Genomic DNA, 21,782 nt, shown 5'->3' with positions numbered 1-21,782 from the left:
TTTATTTAAATATTTAAACAAAAATATAAAAAATTTCAAATAATTCACCATAAAAATTCATTTTTCCACAATAATTCATTTTCTGTTCATTTTCAACGAGAAAAATCAGTATGTACAATGGGTTTTCATAATTTGGGGATTAATTTATCAATTTCATTCGTCTCAAACAGCTGATGTGCCCCAGGTCACCGAAAAAAATCTTTCCCATGTAAACTGGGGGCGGCAGGAATGTTTTTTGGTGACCTGGGACACCACTGATCAGCTGTGGTATCATAATAAAGCGAAAAAATAATAAAAGAAAGTGAAAACAGTCGCTACGTTCCCGTGAGAGACGCCAAAAAATCACTTTGTTCGCATCCGCTGTGCATCAGAAACGCGCAAAACGCATTTCGCGCACTCAAAATCGCAAGCACTCGACACGAAATACGTAAAAATTGCCGAAGAACATCGAAAAATATGAACCACGTCACGTCCCTTTACAACATTTCCTTGCAAACAATATGTCACAACATAAAATTACTGCAATCAACTTGCCTCAAGTCTTTGCCTCCAACAGTATTAATCGATTTGTATGAAATGGTGAGATTATTTTTTTCTACTGAAATTCATCAAAAAATCATTTCTGTAACTTTGTTTGACTTTTTTTTTTCAGATGACGGAAGAGGAATTGTGGGATGCACTTTTTACGGAAATGACGGATTTGGAATGTCTCGTAAGGATTTTGCGTTTTGGATCGAATAACCGACAAAAACTCGTGAAAGTTGTTTGTGTAAGTAACGAAAATTCGAACTTTTCGCGCGATAAAAGAAAAAAAAGAAGTTTCGAGTCATTGAGCTTTGCAAAGTTCAAATTTGATAACTTTATGAATTTAAAAAAAAATATTAATTTTTTTCAAAATTTTTTACAGCGTTTAATGGAAAAATTGAACATTTGTACAACTTTGAGCTGGTTATTTGAGGATTTCGAGAAGAAAAACGCAAAAAACTTTCGCACAGTGGTTGACTATGGCATCTTGATAGGCGGACTTTTGTCGGAATCTGGATGGTTAAGTGACGCCATGAATATTTTGAGTAAGACTTTTAGCAAAGGTGAGTTTTTTTTAATTTTTTCAGATTTTTCAAATTAAATAAAGAATTTAAAAAAAAATTAAATAAAAATTTTTTTAAATATTTTTTATATAAAATGACTAAATTTAAACTGAATTTTTAAAAATATTAATATTTTTTGAGGAACAAAAAAATATTTAAAAAATTGAAAAAAAATAATTAAAATAATTTAAAATAAAAAAATTATTTTGATTTATTTTTTGAATAAAAATTTTATTGATTTTGTGAAAAAATATTTAAATAATTTTTAAATTAATTGAAAAAAATAATTTTTTTCTTTTTTTAAGAATTTTAAATTAAATTTTTCAACTCATTAATATTTTAGTACAAAATTGTTAAAAATAAAAAACTTCTTAAAAAAAAAAATTAAAAAATCCCAAATATATTTTTAACTTTTTTTTTTAATTTTTTCTTATTTAAATTTCAACAAAAAATTTAAAAAAAAATTTTTTTTTTTCAGTGAAATTATTACTCACCACAAACGCGTCTTACGAAACAAACTTGCTTGCCCTGAGTTGCGCCCAAAAGTTGCTCTATGTCCAATCAACAGCATGTTGCTTCACGGAAGCTGCCATCACAACGAGCGACACCCTCGAGATTATCAGTCGCGTCGTGAGCAACGAACAAATAAAAGTTCCCTCCGCCCTCATTGCCAGTTTTTACACGCAAATGTCCGTACTGCACTACCATCGGAGCGAATACACGCTCAGCTACGAGTGGAGTTGTCGTGCCCTCAAGTATCTCGAGGAAAACTCACCCGACAAAATTGTCATCGACGTATTACGACAAGCGGCAAAAGCCTGCGTCGTCAAACGGAAATTCCAGTGCGCCAATTTGCTGATAAAACAGGCAGTGGCTCGAGCCCGTGTCGTTTTCGGCGAAACGCATCTCGCCTATTCCGACGCCCTCATGGATTACGGCTTTTTCCTCCTCAACTCTGACAGCGTGTCACAAAGCGTCAAAATCTATAGACAAGCACTCGAGATAAAAGTTCAGATTTTGGGAACGAAAAATATTTTTGTGGCAATCGCGCATGAGGATCTCGCGTACGCCCTTTACGTGCTCGAGTACAATAACGGAAGATTCGATGCGCCACTGTCACACATCTCGATTTGCATCAACATCATGGCGGATCTTGTGAAGGACAACCAACTCATGCAAGCATCCGCGAAACGCGTCAAAGCCCTCATTTTGGAGGAAATTGCCCTGGATTCGATGCCGCCATTTCCCAATTCGCTCGATCGCAAGATGCAACCGATGTTGCGGGAATCGGAGCAATTGCATCTCGCGGCACTGAGTTTGTCGCTCGAAACGTTCGGCAAAAATAACGTGCAAACGGCGAAGCATTACGGGAATCTGGGACGTCTTTACCAAAGCATGAATCAGTACGAAAAGGCGGAAAAGATGCACAAGAAAGCCATCAAGATCAAAAGTGATTTGCTTGGATGCTACGATTACGAAGTAAGAATTGTCTTTTGAGTCGTTGATTCGTTGAGAATTTATAAATTTTTCTTTTAGGTTGGACTCTCAATTGGTCATTTGGCATCTCTGTATAACTTTCACATGGATAAATATGACGAAGCCGAAGAACTTTATCTCAAAAGTATTCAAATAAGTAAGAAATTTGCAATTTTTAAAAATTATTTTTAAAACAAAACTCATTGCTTTTGATTTAAATTTTTTGAAAACAAAGAGAAAGATTTCTAATGATTATAAAAAATTTACAGATCTGAAATTATTCGGCAAAGCGTACTCAGGACTGGAATATGATTATCGAGGATTGATGCACATTTATGAAGTCACCTCGGATTTTGAAAAATGGAACAAATACAATGAAATTATGGAGAATTGGAAGGCTTTGAGAATCGAGGTCGATGGCAGCCAAGTAAACATTTTTTTTAATATTCTTTAATAGAAACATTAATTAACGAAATTTTTTCTATGTAGAAACCACTTTACGATGATGTCGACGAAGATCGTTCATTGGAAGAATTAACTAGAAAATTTTTTGAATTGTGAGTTTTTTTATGTGATTTTTTAGTTTTATTTTAATATTTTTTTTTCTTTTTAGGTCTAAGAATGAAGAAAACGTTGAGCTGGCCTAATTTAGTTTTCTTTTTGAATTAAAAGAACAGATGAAATAGTGCAAATAAAGAAATCTTTGTATCAACTCTCAATTAATAAAAAAAAAGATATTTTTTCTCGTCAAAAACTAAAAAAGTTAGTTCTTCTCATCAAAAACTGAAAAAATTAGCTCGACAAAATAAGTAAAACTCTTCCTGTGTGAAAAAATCTCCTCAATTTTTATCTCTTTTTCATTGTCAAAGGTTCAATTTTGTTAACAAGAAAAAATATTATAATGAATTAAGTGAGCAGATTCGCGATTTTTGTACTCGAATTTTTGGGAAAAAAATTAAATTTCAGTTCGAATAATTCAACGGATTACAAACTCTTCATAATCCCCATAAAGGATTTTTTGCACAACCTGAAAATCATTTCCTGCTTCATTGACTCGTAAATGTAAGATAGATCATAATTCAACAGTTGGGGGTTTCAGATCTCTGCATCTTCATAACAAGCTTGAAGACGTGCCAATTTTTCACCTTTGGGATGGCGATAGTTGTTGGACCTATTAGAGTAGTATTTGAAGTCTCCAAAATATATTTTCTTTTGCTGACTTGCTAACCAATTCAACCCATTTTCCATATTTTTGAATACATAAGATGGCAGCGATTCATTCCTGGAGATGGAAATTACGACTCGAAAATAGTATGAACATCGTCCTCTTGCATTTCCTTACGAAATGTCGCTCATGATGGCTACTACGACGCATACTGACATAATCCTCTGGGACCATAAAGTTAATAAAAAATCCGGCATTTCACCAAGTCTCGTATCATTTTATCTTTTCGAGTATTGACATCATACTATGCCCCCATGTAGCTTCAGAGAACAGGTAAGGCAGAATACAGGATAAAAACGTTATCGTCATTGAAAATAGGGCGATTTTGCAGGATTTAATCGATAGTAAGTTGAGTAAAATTCGCAAATAAACAGCAGTCGAAGCAACTTGCGTTGTTTATAAAAATTTTCCATTCGCCCCCTAAAGTTAACCATTGGAACTAAAAACTCGACTTGTACAAAAAACTTGAAAGTTGGATACGATGTTCGAGAACAAACCCGAAGAAACACAGCAGTACGCTCCCAAAACATTCAAATTTCCAAAGACGACATTTCATCACTTTTAACCTCTATTTAGAATGTAAAACTGAAATTTTGTCCGTGAATTCAGTATGAAGGACAAAGCTGCATCCAAGCCAGCTGAAAGTAAGTCCGAAAACGCCCATTTTCCGCGAATTTTTCGTGTAAATAAACACAAGCCGGAGATTTTTCATTGTCATTGTTGCGTTTGTGTATGGCGCCTGTACTAATTCTTTGTTTTGTTTTTTTTCTTTCGCAGACAAGCAGCTCATTTTCGGAATACCTGGCGTCGATGAGATCCTAAATTTGCACAAAAAAATCGGATCTGGCACCTTCAGCTCGGTCTATTTGGCATCTTTGAAGTCTGAGGCGCATATTTCGCGTGAAAATCGTCGATTTTTCGCGGTAAAGCGTCTCATTCCGACCTCGAGCCCCAAACGAATTGAACAAGAGTTAAAGTGTCTCGTGAATATCGGCGGCGTAGATAACGTGGGCGGCATCGAGGCATGTGTGCGACATCAGGATCAGGTTGCTTTCATCATGCCGTACTTGGCTCATGACAAATTTCACGAATATTTCGACAAAATGAGTGTGAATGAGGCACGGTTGTACTTGAAAAATCTGCTGCTGGCTCTGAGACGCGTTCACAGCTTCAACATGATCCATCGCGATGTCAAGCCGAGCAACTTTTTGTACAATCGACGCGACCAAAAGTGGATGTTGGTTGATTTTGGGCTTGCGCAAGAAGTGAAAGAGTACAAAAAGGAGGAAAGTAAGCCTTCGACATCGTCTCAAACACAAAAAAGACCCCTCAAGGAAGTCTCTGATGAGAATGAAAATGTCACGACGAGCAATTCGGGGCAACAACCGCCAAGTAAAAGAATTTGTTTGGAGTCAAAGCCAAAAAATAATGAAAAATCCACGAAAAAAGAGTCAATTAACGTACCAGATAGCATTTTCAAGAGTCCCCTTCGAACGAGTAACGCTTCAAATCTACCAAGTTACTATCAAACGCCTCTCGCAACTGCCGTGAAATCAACTTGCATCGGCCTAAGTGTCAATTTACGCATGATGGAGCCTCATCGTCGTACCGCAACCCCAAATTCCGTCACACGATCAACCTCAAGTGCAGGAATTGGCGCTGCCACAAACGTTTGTTACTGCTACGGCAAGAGTCAAGTGTGCAATATTTGCATCGTGAAGAAGGAAGTGCAAGCGAGTCGCGCTGGAACGCCCGGATATCGCCCGCCCGAAGTCCTTCTCAAGTATCCGCACCAAAATACCGCTGTCGACATCTGGTCTGTCGGCATAATTTTCCTCTCGATCCTTTCGAAATGCTATCCGTTCTTCAAGGCGCACGACGACTTCAACGCTTTAGCTGAACTTGTGACACTTTTCGGCGACAAACGCATGAAACAACTCGCCGCATCGCTCGAACGTCACATGAAAATCGGACAAAAACGCCCGGCACTCAATTTACGCAAAATTTGTGTGATTTTAAGCAACCGCAAGCCAATTACGGAGAACGAGATTTTAGATCCAAAACCAGGAACGTCATCGTCGTCGTCGTCGTCATTTTTGATGATGAGCAACAACACGAGCAACTTACAAGACTGTCAACACTGCCAACAAAAATTGAATAATTGTTTGTGCGCTTCTTCAGCGATCATTCCGTCGTTGCATGGCACGGATATGTGGCCGACGGAAGCTTATAATTTACTTTATCGTATGCTTGAACTTGATCCGCGCAAGAGAATTACGGCAAAAGAAGCGCTTGAACATCCCTTTTTTACGATGGAATGCACCGATGAGGCGGAAAATTCACAAAAGTCAGGAGAATAGGAAATTTTTAGGAAATATTTTGCGTGTAAATGTTTGACGAGGCTGGTAAAATTGTCGAACATGTTTTGGATTTCATAATTTTTAATTTTTTTTGAGAAAATTTCGGAGAGAAAGTTTTCATCGAATATTTAAAAAGTAAGAAAATGTTCAATTTTTGGTTCATTTTTGACAAATTTCTAATTTTTTTAGTTCAGAAAATGAACAATTTAATTTTTTAAGTACTAAAAATGAATTCTCAAGTACTAAAAATGATTTTTTACTTTTTGAAATGAATTTTTAAGTACTAAATATTAATTCTCAAGTTCTAAAAATTAATTTTTAACTTTTTCAATGATTTTTTTTAGTACTAAAAATGAATTCTTAATTTCTAAAAATAAATTTTTACTTTTTTAAATGAATTTTTCAGTACTAAAAATGAATTCTCAAGTACTAAAAATAAATTTTTACTTTTTTAAAATGAATTTTTTAGTACTAAAAATGAATTCTTAATTTCTAAAAATAAATTTTTACTTTTTTAAATGAATTTTTTAGAACTAATAATTAATTCTCATGTACTAAAAATTAATTTTTAATTTTTGAAATGAATTTTTTAGTACTAAAAATGAATTCTCAAGTACTAAAAATGATTTTTTACTTTTTGAAATGAATTTTTTAGTACTAAAAATGAATTCTCAAGTTCTAAAAATTAATTTTTACTTTTTGAAATGAATTTTTTAGTACTAAAAATGAATTCTCAAGTTCTAAAAATTAATTTTTACTTTTTGAAATGAATTTTTTAGTACTAAAAATTAATTCTCAGTTCTAAAAATTAATTTTTACTTTTTGAAATGAATTTTTTAGTACTAAAAATGAATTCTCAAGTACTAAAAATTAATTTTTACTTTTTAAAATGAATTTTTAGTACTAAAAATGAATTCTCAAGTTCTAAAAATTAATTTTTACTTTTTGAAATAATTTTTAGTACTAAAAATGAATTCTCAAGTTCTAAAAATTAATTTTTACTTTTTGAAATGATTTTTTTAGTACTAAAAATGAATTATCAAGCTCTAAAAATAATTTTCACTTTTTGAAATGATTTTTTAGTACTAAAAATGAATTCTCAAGTTCTAAAAATTAATTTTTACTTTTTAAATGAACTTTTTAGTACTAAAAATGAATTCTCAAGTACTTGAAATTAATTTTTAATTTTTGAAATGAATTTTTTAGTACTAAAAATTAGTTATCAAGTACTAAAAATGAACTTTTCTGATCTAAAATGAACCTTAAACGATATTCGACACTCAAAATCCTGCCAAAACTTTGAAATTAATGAAATCCAAAACATTTTCAATTATTTTCCCAACCTCTCGTAGGATGATTGACCGAAATGTAAGTTTAACAGTTACTTAAACACAGAGTACTCTCATTAGCACCTAAGTTTCAAGTATTTATAAACGATTTATTTGTGTGATCTATCAATAAAAGAATATTTTTACGAAGACTTTTCCTGCTGTTGTCGATACAACTCCTGTTGTAACTCGCGCAAATTAATCTCCAACGCGCCAACTTCCTCAAACTTCATTGCTTCCCGCGCCTGCTTGATGTACGCTTTTACAATATTAATTTGCTGCACGAGCGGATCACTGCTACTGACACTCGTATCTTGATATCCCGACCAATTATCGACTGTTTTCAGTGCCGAACCCTTTTTCGACGCCGGACTCGATCGCACCGTGTCATTATTCGTGCTGTGGAGCTCGTATCGTTCATATGCCTCCAACGCCAGTCTTCGTTCTCGTTCGATCCGCTGTTGCAAATCCTGCGTTCTTTTGAGTTGTAATTTTTTTATTTCTTCTTCCAACGGGATTTCTGGGATGTTCATTAGTTGCTCTTTGATGTACCGAATCATCGCAAGTCGAATGGCTTTTTTGAGACTTTCTTCGCGACTTCCTGCCGGACTTGGGATTGCCAAAATTCGTTTGCTGATGTCATCGATTCGCTCGGCTTCGCGTAAAATTTTGCCGCGTAAGGCACTGGCGTCTTGGATTGTGTAAATGGAGTCGCCTTCATACAGAGAATTAATTATCATGTTATAAACGGGGATTTCTGGTTCAATTTGTTTCTTAATTTCTTGCACTTTTTCATAAAATTGCTTGATTGGATGCGATGCGATGCGAGTTTCGATGATTTCCTTTCGATTTAGCAGCAATCGTAAGCAATGTCCGCAAATTCGGAGCGTTTCTGGTTCTTTATCCAAATCTTTTTCGTCCCTCAGAGGCTTTTTTTGTACCCGATCGTCGTCATCATGAGTCCCTATAAGAATTTTCGCGTCGTCAACTTCGAAAAAATGCGAACAATTGTCACACATGACACTCCCACATAACCGGCAATGATGCTGCCGCCTTGCAAAATTGAATTTTTTCGTACATTCGGGACACAAAGCGACATCTTTGCCATCGAGCCACATCACGATGCCCTGTTCATGCTGTTTTCGTGCTGCAGGATCCGTGGGACGATTATCCAGGAGTTTGTTCAAACGAATTATCAGCGTGTTGGTTTCCGTTGAATACCTTTCGAGAATTGGATTTCTAAAAAAAATGACGGAAATCGTCAATTAAAGAAGAAAAATTAACAAAAAAATGCTCACCTAATTAAATTAAAATACTTTTTGTGGTCGTAATCGTTGCCGATTCCCTGAGAACGCTCGGAATGCATACTTTCGACGTGCAAAGTCAACTTTTCGATCGTTTTGAGATCACTTTTGCAAATGGGACACAAAAACCCCTCGATTATTGCTCCCTGCTCGTTATGGGATTGATCGCTGCTGGGACCTTCCATCTCCATAATTGCCTCTTTTGTGACTAGAACTCGTTAATTTTACTTTTTTATACCAAAAACCTCTTGAATTTCATCAAAATTGTGAAAAAAAAATTTTTAATTGACGAAAACACCTACTTCAGTGGCGCCTCGTCCTCTCGTAATTGTCAAAAATGTCAAAACGCCACGGATGACAAACACAAAAAACGTAAACAAAAGCTGTCGAGTCGTGTTTTTGCCTGTTTTGAAGATATTTTGATTGAATTTTAGTAAAAATTTAAAGAAAATCATGAGTGACCAAGAAGAGGATCCCGATTTGAAGAATTTGGTCTTCAGTAAACTCGAAAAAACTGCCTTTTTACGCAATATTCGGGTACGTGCCTCATCCATTGTCCATCTGAAATCGATTTTTCTCATAATTTATTCACTTTTTAGGCGCAACTTCGTGCTCAAATCTACAATTTAGTGGAATCGTCCAACGATGAGATCCGCGAAAGCAAACAGACGCCCCTGAATAATTTGTTGCGCACCGAAAACGGAAGACTTGCGCTCGGATTGGTGCAAGATTTGCTCGAAACGTTAGAGTTGCGGTACACAAGCAACATTTTCAAGTCGGAAAGTGCCTACGATCCGAGTCAATGTTCCACTGCCGAACTGCGAAATGCCCTAGACTTGCCTTTAGACACGGATGCCTACAAAAATTTGCCGATTTTGCTGCAGCTGCTCGACAAAATCAATCCGGATGGCGAGAAAAGTGTCTCTGTGGATACGACAAACAAGAGTATCAGCGAGAATATTAGCAGTAATTCGTTATAGCATTCCGCGACGACCCAATTTTGAGGGGTTTTCAGTATTTTTCTTTAATTTTAACTACTTTTTATTTCATTTTTCGTGTGTTTTCGGTGTGAATGCGATTTTTTTCTATATAATTTGTAATTTTTAACAATAAAAAACGAATAAATGCCGTCCAATGGGTCGAAATTTCTATTGCATGCCACTTTCGCGTTGCAACCGCGTCGTATAAGTCTTCGAAACGGTATTAATTGTGTCAAAATATCGGTCCATGCACATCGACAAGCACTTTTGGTCGCTGGAATCCAGTTCAGAGCCGGGCTTGGAGATGCATTTCTCGAAACATTTGCTCGTCATTGTCTGAAATTCGGGAAAAATGTGTGATGTAACATGCAGCAATGATTTTTTAAACTGAAAAATTCTTACCGAAACCATTTGTTGGAGATTTGCGATGGCAACTTGTTGTTGCACTTGTTCCATCAAGTTGTCCTTGTCGGCGGATGACAAATTTCCCAAGTCCAGTGACATGTTTTTAATTAATTTTTGGCAAATTCAAGTTGAAATTGAGGGTTATGTCCTGTAATTTCATCAAAAAATTAAAAATTAGCTCTCGATTCTTTAAAATTTCATGATTTTTGGTTACCAAAAAGCTTCTGGCAGTGCTTTTTACAGTTGTCGCAGGTCAAAGTCCCGGAAATTATTTAGAAAATTAATTTTTTTGTGATTTTCTGAGGAAATGGTCTCCCAAAAAGTCACGAACGAAATACAAACTGGTACTAAATAGTCCCGTATCACATTTGAATCATTCGTATTTTGGTCGTCGTCGACGTAAGACGTGAAATTATACAGCGTGAAATTCGAAAATTCTTATTTAACGAAATAAAAAAGGATTTTTTGGACAATTTTCATCCGAAATTGGGGAGTTAATTATTGGAAAACTCGAAAAAATATAAAAATTTGACAAATCAACCGCAAAATTTCAAGGTAATTTATTATTTTTGTCGATGAACTTGACCTTGTGTTGCATATCGAGGCCCGTTTTGTTCAGAATTTATCTTTAATTTTACTTTTTTTTGCTTTTTAGGTGGTTTTTAAGTAATATTAACAAAAAAACAAAATCATGGCACAACAAGTACCTCCAACCTTCGACTGGGAGCAAGAGTCTCAAACGGAGAAAATGGCAAGAAAAGCGAAGGAATCTCCTTTCATGATTTTTGGTGAGTCAGAAAAAAAAGCTCTTTAAAGAATTTAATGATTTTTTTTAAATTTTATTTAAATAAAAAATTGATTCAAAAAAAACAATTTACAAAAATAATGACGAAATTCAATGAAACTCTTGTAAAAAATTACGTAAGTTGTTCTGTGAGTTTCCTTCTGTATTGAAGGTACGAGATGCTCAGTAAATACACGAGTTATTATTTATTATTATGACCATTATGTGAAAGGCTTTGTGGAAAAATTGTTTGCAAACAATTCTGAATTTTTTGAATGAGAAAGCCGCTTTGAATGAATGAAAAAAGTCGATTTTTGTCTCGTAAAAATATTTAATTTGGTTAAAATTCTTATATTGATAAGGCGAAAAAATTGATTTTTTTAATAAAAAAATTTATTTATAATTTTTTTTTTTTCATAAAAAAATTTGAAAAAAATAAAATGGAAAATTTTTTGATATTTTTGTGGGTTTTTTAATAATAAAAAATAATTAATTAATAAATTTAATAATAAAAAAATAAAGAAGAATTAACTTAAATTAAAATCGAAGATAATAAATAAGACCCCATATTGAAATTTAAAAGAAAAAAAATTAAAGTCAAGTTTGGGAGACTTTTTAATTAATTGAAAAATTAATTAAAATTAAATTAAAATTTTATTTAAAAAAAAAATTAAATTAATTTTTAAATTAAAATAAAATTTAAATTTAATTTAAATTAAAATTTTTAAATTAATTAAAAAAAATCTAATTAAATAATTTTTTTAAATCAAAATATTATTTTATTTTTTTTTATTTTTGAATTTTAAAATAATTTAAATTTAAATAAAACTAATTTACTAATTAATTTTATTATTTTAATTTTATTATTATTATTATTAAATTAAACTAATTTTATTATTTTTTTAATTAAATAATTTAATTTAAAAGAAAATTTATGATATTATTAAATACTAAAAAAATCATCTAATTGGTCAGGAAAATTCTTAAATTGAATAAAAATCAATTTTTTAAGACTTTCTTTCAACCACGAGGAAGAATGGAAAATTTCCTTTCCTTCGTCATGGCCTTGAAAATAATTTCATTGACGTGCAACTTATCTCGCTTTCCCAAAATAAATCACCAGCTGATCTGTAGTTGACTTACGTGCATCGATTCACATGCATTTGACGATCAAATGAGACGATGTAAATGATGACGAAACTTTTTTTTGTGTACGTGTTTCAGTGAATGTTCACATTTTTGACCGGTTTTTGTTTTTATTATTACAATTGTACTTGGTTTGGATTCATTAAAATTAAAATTTGGGTCAACTTGTAAATATAAGAATTTTTTTTTTACTTTTTTAAGGATTTGCGTTGAACGATTTTGAGTCCTTATGATTTAAAAAGCTTCAAAATTGAAGAAAATTTTTCCAAATTTTAATTTTTTATCAGTAGAACAAGTCTCGGGTTAACTCTTGTTTGTTAAAAGTTATCACCTAATTAGTAATTTGTTTATTTTTCATCATTTCTTGATTTTCTTGTCGCATTTGGTGCAAAGAATTTTTTTTCAGATAAACCAATTTTGATAATTTTTTTTGTCTTGATTTATGCTCAAGTAAAGAGGTTTACCTTGACAATCATTATTTTCCGTATAAAGAATTAAAAATCAGGTTTTCTTTGCGAAATTTCATAAACGAAAGTGAATCTTATTTTATTTGGATCCGTCGAATGTTTTCATTAAAAATTTTTGTTTTCATTTCGTCAAATTTTATAGAGTAGATAGACGTTTTTTGTTTATGTCGATCGAGAACGTTGACTTTTTTAGATGGCATTTTTATCAAGAATCCCTCGTTGCATAAGCTGCTGATTAAAATTGAAAAAAAATTCGCGTGTTCTTTTTTTTGTGGTTCTTCTTGTTTTTGAGATAATTATGGAAATTATTTAAAAACAAAAAATGTAAATAATTTTTTTTTCTTCTTTTTTTTATTTTTGATTTCTGTTTCTGAAAAAAAATTTTTTTTTGCAAAAAAAATATGTTCCTTCCTAAATTTTTTAAAATAAAAAAAAAATTTGTAAATATTATTACTAAAAATAAAATGCCTTTGGATGTCTTTCTGATGGTTCTTAAGCTTGAAATTGAAAAATAAAAAATACGTAATTTTCATCTTGAGAGCCCATTTGATGATTTTTAAGCTTGAAATTGACCAAAAGTTATGAAAAATGCCAAATTGAAAATATGAATGCTAAATTGAAAATTTTTTAAAATTCGAGCTATTTTTTTTTACTCGATATCAAATATATCTCCTAAGAATCTGTTAAAAAATGATATGAGAGTAAATCGAATTTATTTTTGATTATTTTTTACCCCAAATTCCTAATTTTTAATTTTTTTAGTTATGAAAATAAATTTTTGAACGATCTATCGATCTAAGAGGAGTACGAAAATGTGAAATTTTAAATTTTTCCTCCCCCAAATCAATTTTTACTCAAAAATAACCCAAAATTTTCTTATTTTTACAGGTCTCGTTGGCTTAGCTACCGCTTTGGGCATCGGCGCATACAAATACAAAAACAGAGGAACAATGTCGACGAGCGTCTTCCTCATGCAACTTCGTGTAGCTGCACAAGGAACCGTTGTTGCCTGTCTAACCGCTGGCATTGGCTACCAATTGGCAAATGAATATTTTCTGAAGAGTTCCGACAAGAAAGATTAATTTTTTTTGCTTTATAAAGTACAAAAATTATTTTTTTAATTTTTTTTTCCTTAGAAATTAAAAAAAAATTAGGAAAAATTATATTTTTGTATAAAAAAAATTTTTTTTGGTTAATAATCGGCAAGAATTTTTGTTTAAATTAAGTGCGTAAGTGTGATAGACTGTAAAAAAAATAATTTTGAAAGAGATATAATCAATAAATGAACAACTACTATTTATTTTTAAATCATATTTATTTAGCGTTAAAGGCTTCTATATTTTTTTTAAAATAAAAAATTAAAAAAAATTATATCACAATATTAAAATTACACAAAAAACGATGCAAGCGACGAATAAATTTAATTTTTTCATAAATTACTTTCGAAAAGATCAACAAGCTTCTTCAGGTCTCGTCTGAAAAAACAGAAAAAAACGCAATGAAACGCTATTTTGTATGAAAAACAAAAATTTTCTTACACTTTCGTGGCTAATTCCTCAACAGGCTTCATGGCATTCGAAATTTCCTCAGTTTTGGCCATTATGGTGTACATATGTTTGATATTCGCATCCATGCAGTCAGTCAACTTGTTGACGGCATTTTTGTAGCAATCAACGTTATCGGCGGTAATCGATGAAATCTACAAAAAAAATTAAAATTTTCAATTTTTCATCAATTTTTCAGGAAAAAAAACTCACGGAATGTAAAAGCGATTGCAAATTCTCTGTCAAATTATCGACACTGGCTGCCAAATAAGACGCCTCAATTTCGATGTCGTTCAAGACGTTGCTATCGACCTGCGTGAGATGCGACGGATGCGACATGAAATTCCGCGGCAACTGATGCCCCGTGCCACTCGGTGTCGTGAGTTTGCTGCCGTACCGTCCGCCGGGACTGGAAAGTCGGATTTTCTGCTCGAGATTTTCGGCGACAAAGTGCGTTAAATTGCCTTCGCGCGCAAACGTGCCATCCATCTGCTTCATCCATTCGTCGACAATTAGAGAGTCGGGTCGTGTTTGTCGTTGTGGCGCTCCGCCAGCAGCTCCGTCGTTTTCTTCGTCGTCAATTTCCGTGGGATTTTCACAAAATTTACGGAGCAGAGTGATTTCGGAATACGACTCGGTGAGACATTGCGGAATTTCGTCGTCTTCCTTGTCGTTATCTAATTCAGCATCTGGCTCGTTTCCCGTTTCGTCGACTAAGAAGGGGTTTGATTGTGACGACGAAGGATGACCCTGAAAAAAAAATAGGATTTTAAGATGAAATTAATGAAAAAATGAATTTAATTTACCAAGCTCTGACTAGATTCGCTTTCCATGATGATTTTTTATTCGAATCGGATCATTTTTCGCAAGAATTTTTCACAAGAAATTGATCGATATTTCAATTTTTTTCTCTTTTTTTGATAATTTGATAAAAAATTTACTGCTAACAACTTTTTGACATACTTTTGAACACTAAAATATCTTTTAAAATTATTTTCAATGACTAAAAACTTAATTTTTCATATTTTTGTTTGATTTGTTTTTAAGTCGAAAATTTGTGGGGTGTGTTCAGAAGATAGCAGTAAAAATTTTCGGTTAGGGGTGTGCAAAAAAAGATTTATTTTTTTTTTATTTTTATTCAGTTTCAAGCCCAAAATTGGTTAAAAATTGACTTGGTACAAAAAACTCGATTTTATGTCAGCATGAGGAAGAATCGAGATAAATTTTATTTGTTCGAAAATTGCCAAAATATGAATGGAAATCATCTTCAGAATGACTTTTTATTCAATTTTAGGCTTAAAACTGGTCAAAAATTGACTTGCAAAATTTTTCACGATTTTAATTCAGCATGAGGAAAAATCGTGAAAAATTTTATTTGTTCGAAAATTGACAAAATATGAATGGAAATCATCTTCAAAACGAATTTTTATTCAATTTTAGGCTTAAAACTGGTCAAAAATTGACTTGCAAAATTTTTCACGATTTTAATTCAGCATGAGGAAGAATCGTGAAAAATTTTATTTGTTCGAAAATTGACAAAATATGAATGGAAATCATCTTCAAAACGAATTTTTATTCAATTTTAGGCTTAAAACTGGTCAAAAATTGACTTGCAAAATTTTTCACGATTTTAATTCAGCATGAGGAAGAATCGTGAAAAATTTTATTTGTTCGAAAATTGAGAAAATATGAATGGAAATCATCTTCAGAATGACTTTTTATTCAATTTTAGGCTTAAAACTGGTCAAAAATTGACTTGGTACAAAAAACTCGATTTTATGTCAGCAAGAGGAAGAATCGAGTTAAATTTTTTTTGTTCGAAAATTGCCAAAATATGAATGGAAATCATCTTCAGAATGACTTTTTATTCAATTTTAGGCTTAAAACTGGTCAAAAATTGACTTGGTACAAAAAACTCGATTTTATGTCAGCATGAGGAAGAATCGAGATAAAATTTATTTGTTCCAAAATTGAGAAAATATGAATGGAAATCATCTTCAGAATGACTTTTTATTCAATTTTAGGCTTAAAACTGGTCAAAAATTAACTTGCAAAATTTTTCACGATTTTAAGTCAGCATGAGGAAGAATCGTGAAAAATTTTATTTGTTCGAAAATTGAGAAAATATGAATGGAAATCATCTTCAGAATGACTTTTTATTCAATTTTAGGCTTGAAATCGATCAAAAATTAACTCATCTTCAGAATGACTTTTTATTCAATTGAGAAGGCTTAAAACTGGTCAAAAATTGACTTCAAAATTTTTCACGATTTTAATTCAGCATGAGGAAGAATCGTGAAAAATTTTATTTGTTCGAAAATTGAGAAAATATGAATGGAAATCATCTTCAGAATGACTTTTTATTCAATTTTAGGCTTAAAACTGGTCAAAAATTGACTTGGTACAAAAAACTCGATTTTATGTCAGCATGAGGAAGAATCGAGATAAATTTTATTTGTTCGAAAATTGCCAAAATATGAATGGAAATCATCTTCAGAATGACTTTTTATTCAATTTTAGGCTTAAAACTGGTCAAAAATTGACTTGGTACAAAAAACTCGATTTTATGTCAGCATGAGGAAGAATCGAGATAAATTTCATTTGTTCGAAAATTGAGAAAATATGAATGGAAATCATCTTCAGAATGACTTTTTATTCAATTTTAGGCTTAAAACTGGTCAAAAATTAACTTGCAAAATTTTTCACGATTTTAAGTCAGCTTGAGGAAGAATCGTGAAAAATTTTATTTGTTCGAAAATTGAGAAAATATGAATAAAAATCATCTTCAGAATGACTTTTTTTTCAATTTTAGGCTTGAAATCGATCAAAAATTAACTTGCAAAATTTTTCACGATTTTAATTCAGCATGAGGAAGAATCGTGAAAAATTTTATTTGTTCGAAAATTGCCAAAATATGAATGGAAATCATCTTCAGAATGACTTTTTATTCAATTTTAGGCTTAAAACTGGTCAAAAATTGACTTGGTACAAAAAACTCGATTTTATGTCAGCATGAGGAAGAATCGAGCTAAATTTTATTTGTTCGAAAATTGCCAAAATATGAATGGAAATCATCTTCAGAATGACTTTTTATTCAATTTTAGGCTTAAAACTGGTCAAAAATTGACTTGGTACAAAAAACTCGATTTTATGTCAGCATGAGGAAAAATCGAGATAAATTTTATTTGTTCGAAAATTGCCAAAATATGAATGGAAATCATCTTCAGAATGACTTTTTATTCAATTTTAGGCTTAAAACTGGTCAAAAATTGACTTGGTACAAAAAACTCGATTTTATGTCAGCATGAGGAAGAATCGTGAAAAATTTTATTTGTTCGAAAATTGACAAAATATGAATGGAAATCATCTTCAGAATGACTTTTTATTCAATTTCAGGCTTAAAATTGGTCAAAAATTGACTTGGTACAAAAAACTCGATTTTATGTCAGCATGAGGAAGAATCGTGAAAAATTTTATTTGTTCGAAAATTGCCAAAATATGAATGGAAATCATCTTCAGAATGACTTTTTATTCAATTTTAGGCTTAAAACTGGTCAAAAATTGACTTGGTACAAAAAACTCGATTTTATGTCAGCATGAGGAAGAATCGAGATAAATTTTATTTGTTCGAAAATTGCCAAAATATGAATGGAAATCATCTTCAGAATGACTTTTTATTCAATTTTAGGCTTAAAACTGGTCAAAAATTGACTTGGTACAAAAAACTCGATTTTATGTCAGCATGAGGAAGAATCGAGATAAATTTATTTGTTCGAAAATTGCCAAAATATGAATGGAAATCATCTTCAGAATGACTTTTTATTCAATTTTAGGCTTAAAACTGGTCAAAAATTGACTTGGTACAAAAAACTCGATTTTATGTCAGCATGAGGAAGAATCGTGAAAAATTTTATTTGTTCGAAAATTGAGAAAATATGAATGGAAATCATCTTCAGAATGACTTTTTATTCAGTTTCAAGCTTAAAATTGGTCAAAAATTGACTTGGTACAAAAAACTCGATTTTATGTCAGCAAGAGGAAGAATCGAGTTAAATTTTTTTTGTTCGAAAATTGCCAAAATATGAATGGAAATCATCTTCAGAATGACTTTTTATTCAATTTTAAGCTTAAAATTGGTCAAAAATTGACTTGGTACAAAAAACTCGATTTTATGTCAGCATGAGGAAGAATCGAGATAAATTTATTTGTTCGAAAATTGCCAAAATATGAATGGAAATCATCTTCAGAATGACTTTTTATTCAATTTTAGGCTTAAAACTGGTCAAAAATTGACTTGGTACAAAAAACTCGATTTTATGTCAGCATGAGGAAGAATCGAGATAAAATTTATTTGTTCCAAAATTGCCAAAATATGAATGGAAATCATCTTCAGAATGACTTTTTATTCAATTTTAGGCTTAAAACTGGTCAAAAATTGACTTGCAAAATTTTTCACGATTTTAAGTCAGCTTGAGGAAGAATCGTGAAAAATTTTATTTGTTCGAAAATTGCCAAAATATGAATGGAAATCATCTTCAGAATGACTTTTTATTCAATTTTAGGCTTAAAACTGGTCAAAAATTGACTTGGTACAAAAAACTCGATTTTATGTCAGCATGAGGAAGAATCGAGATAAAATTTTATTTGTTCGAAAATTGAGAAAATATGAATGGAAATCATCTTCAGAATGACTTTTTATTCAATTTCAAGCTTAAAATTGCTCAAAAATTGACTTGCAAAATTTTTCACGATTTTAAGTCAGCATGAGGAAGAATCGTGAAAAATTTTATTTGTTCGAAAATTGAGAAAATATGAATGGAAATCATCTTCAGAATGACTTTTTATTCAATTTTAGGCTTAAAACTGGTCAAAAATTGACTTGGTACAAAAAACTCGATTTTATGTCAGCATGAGGAAGAATCGAGATAAATTTTATTTGTTCGAAAATTGCCAAAATATGAATGGAAATCATCTTCAGAATGACTTTTTATTCAATTTTAGGCTTAAAACTGGTCAAAAATTGACTTGGTACAAAAAACTCGATTTTATGTCAGCATGAGGAAAAATCGAGATAAAATTTTATTTGTTCGAAAATTGAGAAAATATGAATGGAAATCATCTTCAGAATGACTTTTTATTCAATTTTAGGCTTGAAATCGATCAAAAATTAACTTGCAAAATTTTTCACGATTTTAAGTCAGCTTGAGGAAGAATCGTGAAAAATTTTATTTGTTCGAAAATTGACAAAATATGAATGGAAATCATCTTCAGAATGACTTTTTATTCAATTTTAGGCTTAAAACTGGTCAAAAATTGACTTGGTACAAAAAACTCGATTTTATGTCAGCATGAGGAAAAATCGTGAAAAATTTTATTTGTTCGAAAATTGACAAAATATGAATGGAAATCATCTTCAGAATGACTTTTTATTCAATTTTAGGCTTAAAACTGGTCAAAAATTGACTTGCAAAATTTTTCACGATTTTAATTCAGCATGAGGAAGAATCGTGAAAAATTTTATTTGTTCGAAAATTGACAAAATATGAATGGAAATCATCTTCAGAATGACTTTTTATTCAATTTTAGGCTTAAAACTGGTCAAAAATTGACTTGGTACAAAAAACTCGATTTTATGTCAGCATGAGGAAGAATCGTGAAAAATTTTATTTGTTCGAAAATTGAGAAAATATGAATGGAAATCATCTTCAGAATGACTTTTTATTAAGTTTCAAGCTTAAAATTGGTCAAAAATTTACTTGGTACAAAAAACTCGATTTTATGTCAGCATGAGGAAGAATCGTGAAAAATTTTATTTGTTCGAAAATTGACAAAATATGAATGGAAATCATCTTCAGAATAACTTTTTTTTCAATTTTAAGCTTGAAATCGATCAAAAATTGACTTGCAAAATTTATCACGATTTTAATTCAGCATGTCAGCATGAGGAAGAATCGTGAAAAATTTTATTTGTTCGAAAATTGCCAAAATATGAATGGAAATCATCTTCAGAATGACTTTTTATTCAATTTTAGGCTTAAAACTGGTCAAAAATTGACTTGGTACAAAAAACTCGATTTTATGTCAGCATGAGGAAGAATCGAGATAAATTTTATTTGTTCGAAAATTGCCAAAATATGAATGGAAATCATCTTCAGAATGACTTTTTATTCAATTTTAGGCTTAAAACTGGTCAAAAATTGACTTGGTACAAAAAACTCGATTTTATGTCAGCATGAGGAAGAATCGAGATAAATTTTATTTGTTCCAAAATTGAGAAAATATGAATGGAAATCATCTTCAGAATGACTTTTTATTCAATTTTAGGCTTAAAACTGGTCAAAAATTGACTTGCAAAATTTTTCACGATTTTAATTCAGCATGAGGAAGAATCGTGAAAAATTTTATTTGTTCGAAAATTGCCAAAATATGAATAGAAATCATCTTCAGAATGAATTTTTATTCAATTTTAGGCTTAAAATTGGTCAAAAATTGACTTGTACAAAATTTTTCACGATTTTAAGTCAGCTTGAGGAAGAATCGTGAAAAATTTTATTTGTTCGAAAATTGAGAAAATATGAATAAAAATCATCTTCAGAATGACTTTTTATTCAATTTTAGGCTTAAAATTGGTCAAAAATTGACTTGCAAAATTTTTCACGATTTTAAGTCAGCATGAGGAAGAATCGTGAAAAATTTTATTTGTTCGAAAATTGACAAAATATGAATGGAAATCATCTTCAGAATGACTTTTTATTCAATTTCAGGCTTAAAATTGGTCAAAAATTGACTTGGTACAAAAAACTCGATTTTATGTCAGCATGAGGAAGAATCGAGCTAAATTTTATTTGTTCGAAAATTGCCAAAATATGAATGGAAATCATCTTCAGAATGACTTTTTATTCAATTTTAGGCTTAAAACTGGACAAAAATTGACTTGGTACAAAAAACTCGATTTTATGTCAGCATGAGGAAGAATCGAGATAAATTTTATTTGTTCGAAAATTGCCAAAATATGAATGGAAATCATCTTCAGAATGACTTTTTATTCAATTTTAGGCTTAAAACTGGTCAAAAATTGACTTGGTACAAAAAACTCGATTTTATGTCAGCATGAGGAAGAATCGAGTTAAATTTTTTTTGTTCGAAAATTGCCAAAATATGAATGGAAATCATCTTCAGAATGACTTTTTATTCAATTTTAGGCTTAAAATTGGTCAAAAATTGACTTGCAAAATTTTTCACGATTTTAATTCAGCATGAGGAAAAATCGTGAAAAATTTTATTTGTTCGAAAATTGAGAAAATATGAATGGAAATCATCTTCAGAATGACTTTTTATCGATTTTATGTCAGCATGAGGAAGAATCGTGAAAAAATTTTAGGCTTCAGAATGAAAATTTTGGCTTAAAACTGGTCAAAAATTGACTTGGTACAAAAAACTCGATTTTATGTCAGCATGAGGAAGAATCGAGAAAAATTTTATTTGTTCGAAAATTGAGAAAATATGAATGGAAATCATCTTCAGAATGACTTTTTATTCAATTTTAGGCTTAAAACTGGTCAAAAATTGACTTGGTACAAAAAACTCGATTTTATGTCAGCATGAGGAAGAATCGTGAAAAATTTTATTTGTTCCAAAATTGAGAAAATATGAATGGAAATCATCTTCAGAATGA

General features: G+C 31.3%; 7 protein-coding genes across 12 annotated transcripts; 4 read left to right on the top strand and 3 right to left on the bottom strand.

The window, feature by feature from the left end:
• Positions 1-255: 255 nt before the first annotated feature.
• Positions 256-3,313, top strand: LOC134833995 (amyloid protein-binding protein 2). Its single transcript, XM_063848504.1, has 8 exons — positions 256-579; positions 653-769; positions 908-1,088; positions 1,567-2,567; positions 2,625-2,721; positions 2,834-2,991; positions 3,054-3,121; positions 3,178-3,313. The coding sequence occupies exons 1-8, from the start codon at positions 457-459 to the stop codon at positions 3,209-3,211; spliced, it is 1,779 nt and encodes a 592-aa protein (XP_063704574.1). The 5' UTR covers positions 256-456; the 3' UTR covers positions 3,212-3,313.
• Positions 3,314-4,293: 980 nt separating this feature from the next.
• LOC134835857 (cell division cycle 7-related protein kinase) lies at positions 4,294-7,630 on the top strand. 5 transcript variants are annotated; one of them, XR_010162230.1, is made up of 3 exons: positions 4,294-4,433; positions 4,567-6,284; positions 7,502-7,628. XR_010162230.1 is itself a non-coding variant. In XM_063850843.1 (3 exons), the coding sequence occupies exons 1-2, from the start codon at positions 4,400-4,402 to the stop codon at positions 6,147-6,149; spliced, it is 1,617 nt and encodes a 538-aa protein (XP_063706913.1). In that variant the 5' UTR covers positions 4,294-4,399; the 3' UTR covers positions 6,150-6,194; positions 7,502-7,630. The 5 variants fall into 5 exon arrangements, 3 of the variants coding, with proteins under 3 accessions (XP_063706913.1, XP_063706914.1, XP_063706915.1); XR_010162231.1 differs by having other exon boundaries at positions 4,567-6,211; positions 7,502-7,596; XM_063850843.1 differs by having other exon boundaries at positions 4,567-6,194; positions 7,502-7,630.
• On the bottom strand, positions 7,347-9,098 carry LOC134835859 (rabenosyn-5). Of its 2 annotated transcripts, XM_063850847.1 has the most exons (3): positions 9,084-9,098; positions 8,776-8,989; positions 7,347-8,716 (listed from the first exon to the last, which is right to left on the bottom strand). In XM_063850847.1, the coding sequence occupies exons 2-3, from the start codon at positions 8,970-8,972 to the stop codon at positions 7,621-7,623; spliced, it is 1,293 nt and encodes a 430-aa protein (XP_063706917.1). In that variant the 5' UTR covers positions 8,973-8,989; positions 9,084-9,098; the 3' UTR covers positions 7,347-7,620. The 2 variants fall into 2 exon arrangements, with proteins under 2 accessions (XP_063706917.1, XP_063706916.1); XM_063850846.1 differs by having other exon boundaries at positions 8,776-9,093.
• Positions 9,099-9,130: 32 nt separating this feature from the next.
• On the top strand, positions 9,131-9,928 carry LOC134835861 (uncharacterized). Its single transcript, XM_063850849.1, has 2 exons — positions 9,131-9,318; positions 9,381-9,928. Exons 1-2 carry the CDS (start codon positions 9,235-9,237, stop codon positions 9,759-9,761), a joined length of 465 nt encoding a protein of 154 aa, XP_063706919.1. The 5' UTR covers positions 9,131-9,234; the 3' UTR covers positions 9,762-9,928.
• Positions 9,792-10,518, bottom strand: LOC134835863 (mitochondrial import inner membrane translocase subunit Tim13-like). Its single transcript, XM_063850852.1, has 3 exons — positions 10,381-10,518; positions 10,164-10,314; positions 9,792-10,097 (listed from the first exon to the last, which is right to left on the bottom strand). Exons 2-3 carry the CDS (start codon positions 10,263-10,265, stop codon positions 9,930-9,932), a joined length of 270 nt encoding a protein of 89 aa, XP_063706922.1. The 5' UTR covers positions 10,266-10,314; positions 10,381-10,518; the 3' UTR covers positions 9,792-9,929.
• Positions 10,519-10,542: 24 nt separating this feature from the next.
• On the top strand, positions 10,543-13,859 carry LOC134835862 (HIG1 domain family member 1A, mitochondrial). The gene is made up of 3 exons (XM_063850851.1): positions 10,543-10,721; positions 10,822-10,954; positions 13,452-13,859. Exons 2-3 carry the CDS (start codon positions 10,858-10,860, stop codon positions 13,643-13,645), a joined length of 291 nt encoding a protein of 96 aa, XP_063706921.1. The 5' UTR covers positions 10,543-10,721; positions 10,822-10,857; the 3' UTR covers positions 13,646-13,859.
• Positions 13,664-15,148, bottom strand: LOC134835860 (BLOC-1-related complex subunit 6). The gene is made up of 4 exons (XM_063850848.1): positions 14,914-15,148; positions 14,321-14,857; positions 14,102-14,262; positions 13,664-14,038 (listed from the first exon to the last, which is right to left on the bottom strand). The coding sequence occupies exons 1-4, from the start codon at positions 14,938-14,940 to the stop codon at positions 13,993-13,995; spliced, it is 771 nt and encodes a 256-aa protein (XP_063706918.1). The 5' UTR covers positions 14,941-15,148; the 3' UTR covers positions 13,664-13,992.
• Positions 15,149-21,782: the final 6,634 nt, after the last annotated feature.

This window comes from Culicoides brevitarsis, chromosome 3, assembly GCF_036172545.1.
Source record: "Culicoides brevitarsis isolate CSIRO-B50_1 chromosome 3, AGI_CSIRO_Cbre_v1, whole genome shotgun sequence".
NCBI lineage: Eukaryota > Metazoa > Arthropoda > Insecta > Diptera > Ceratopogonidae > Culicoides > Culicoides brevitarsis.
This window is presented reverse-complemented; position numbering and strand designations above follow the sequence as displayed.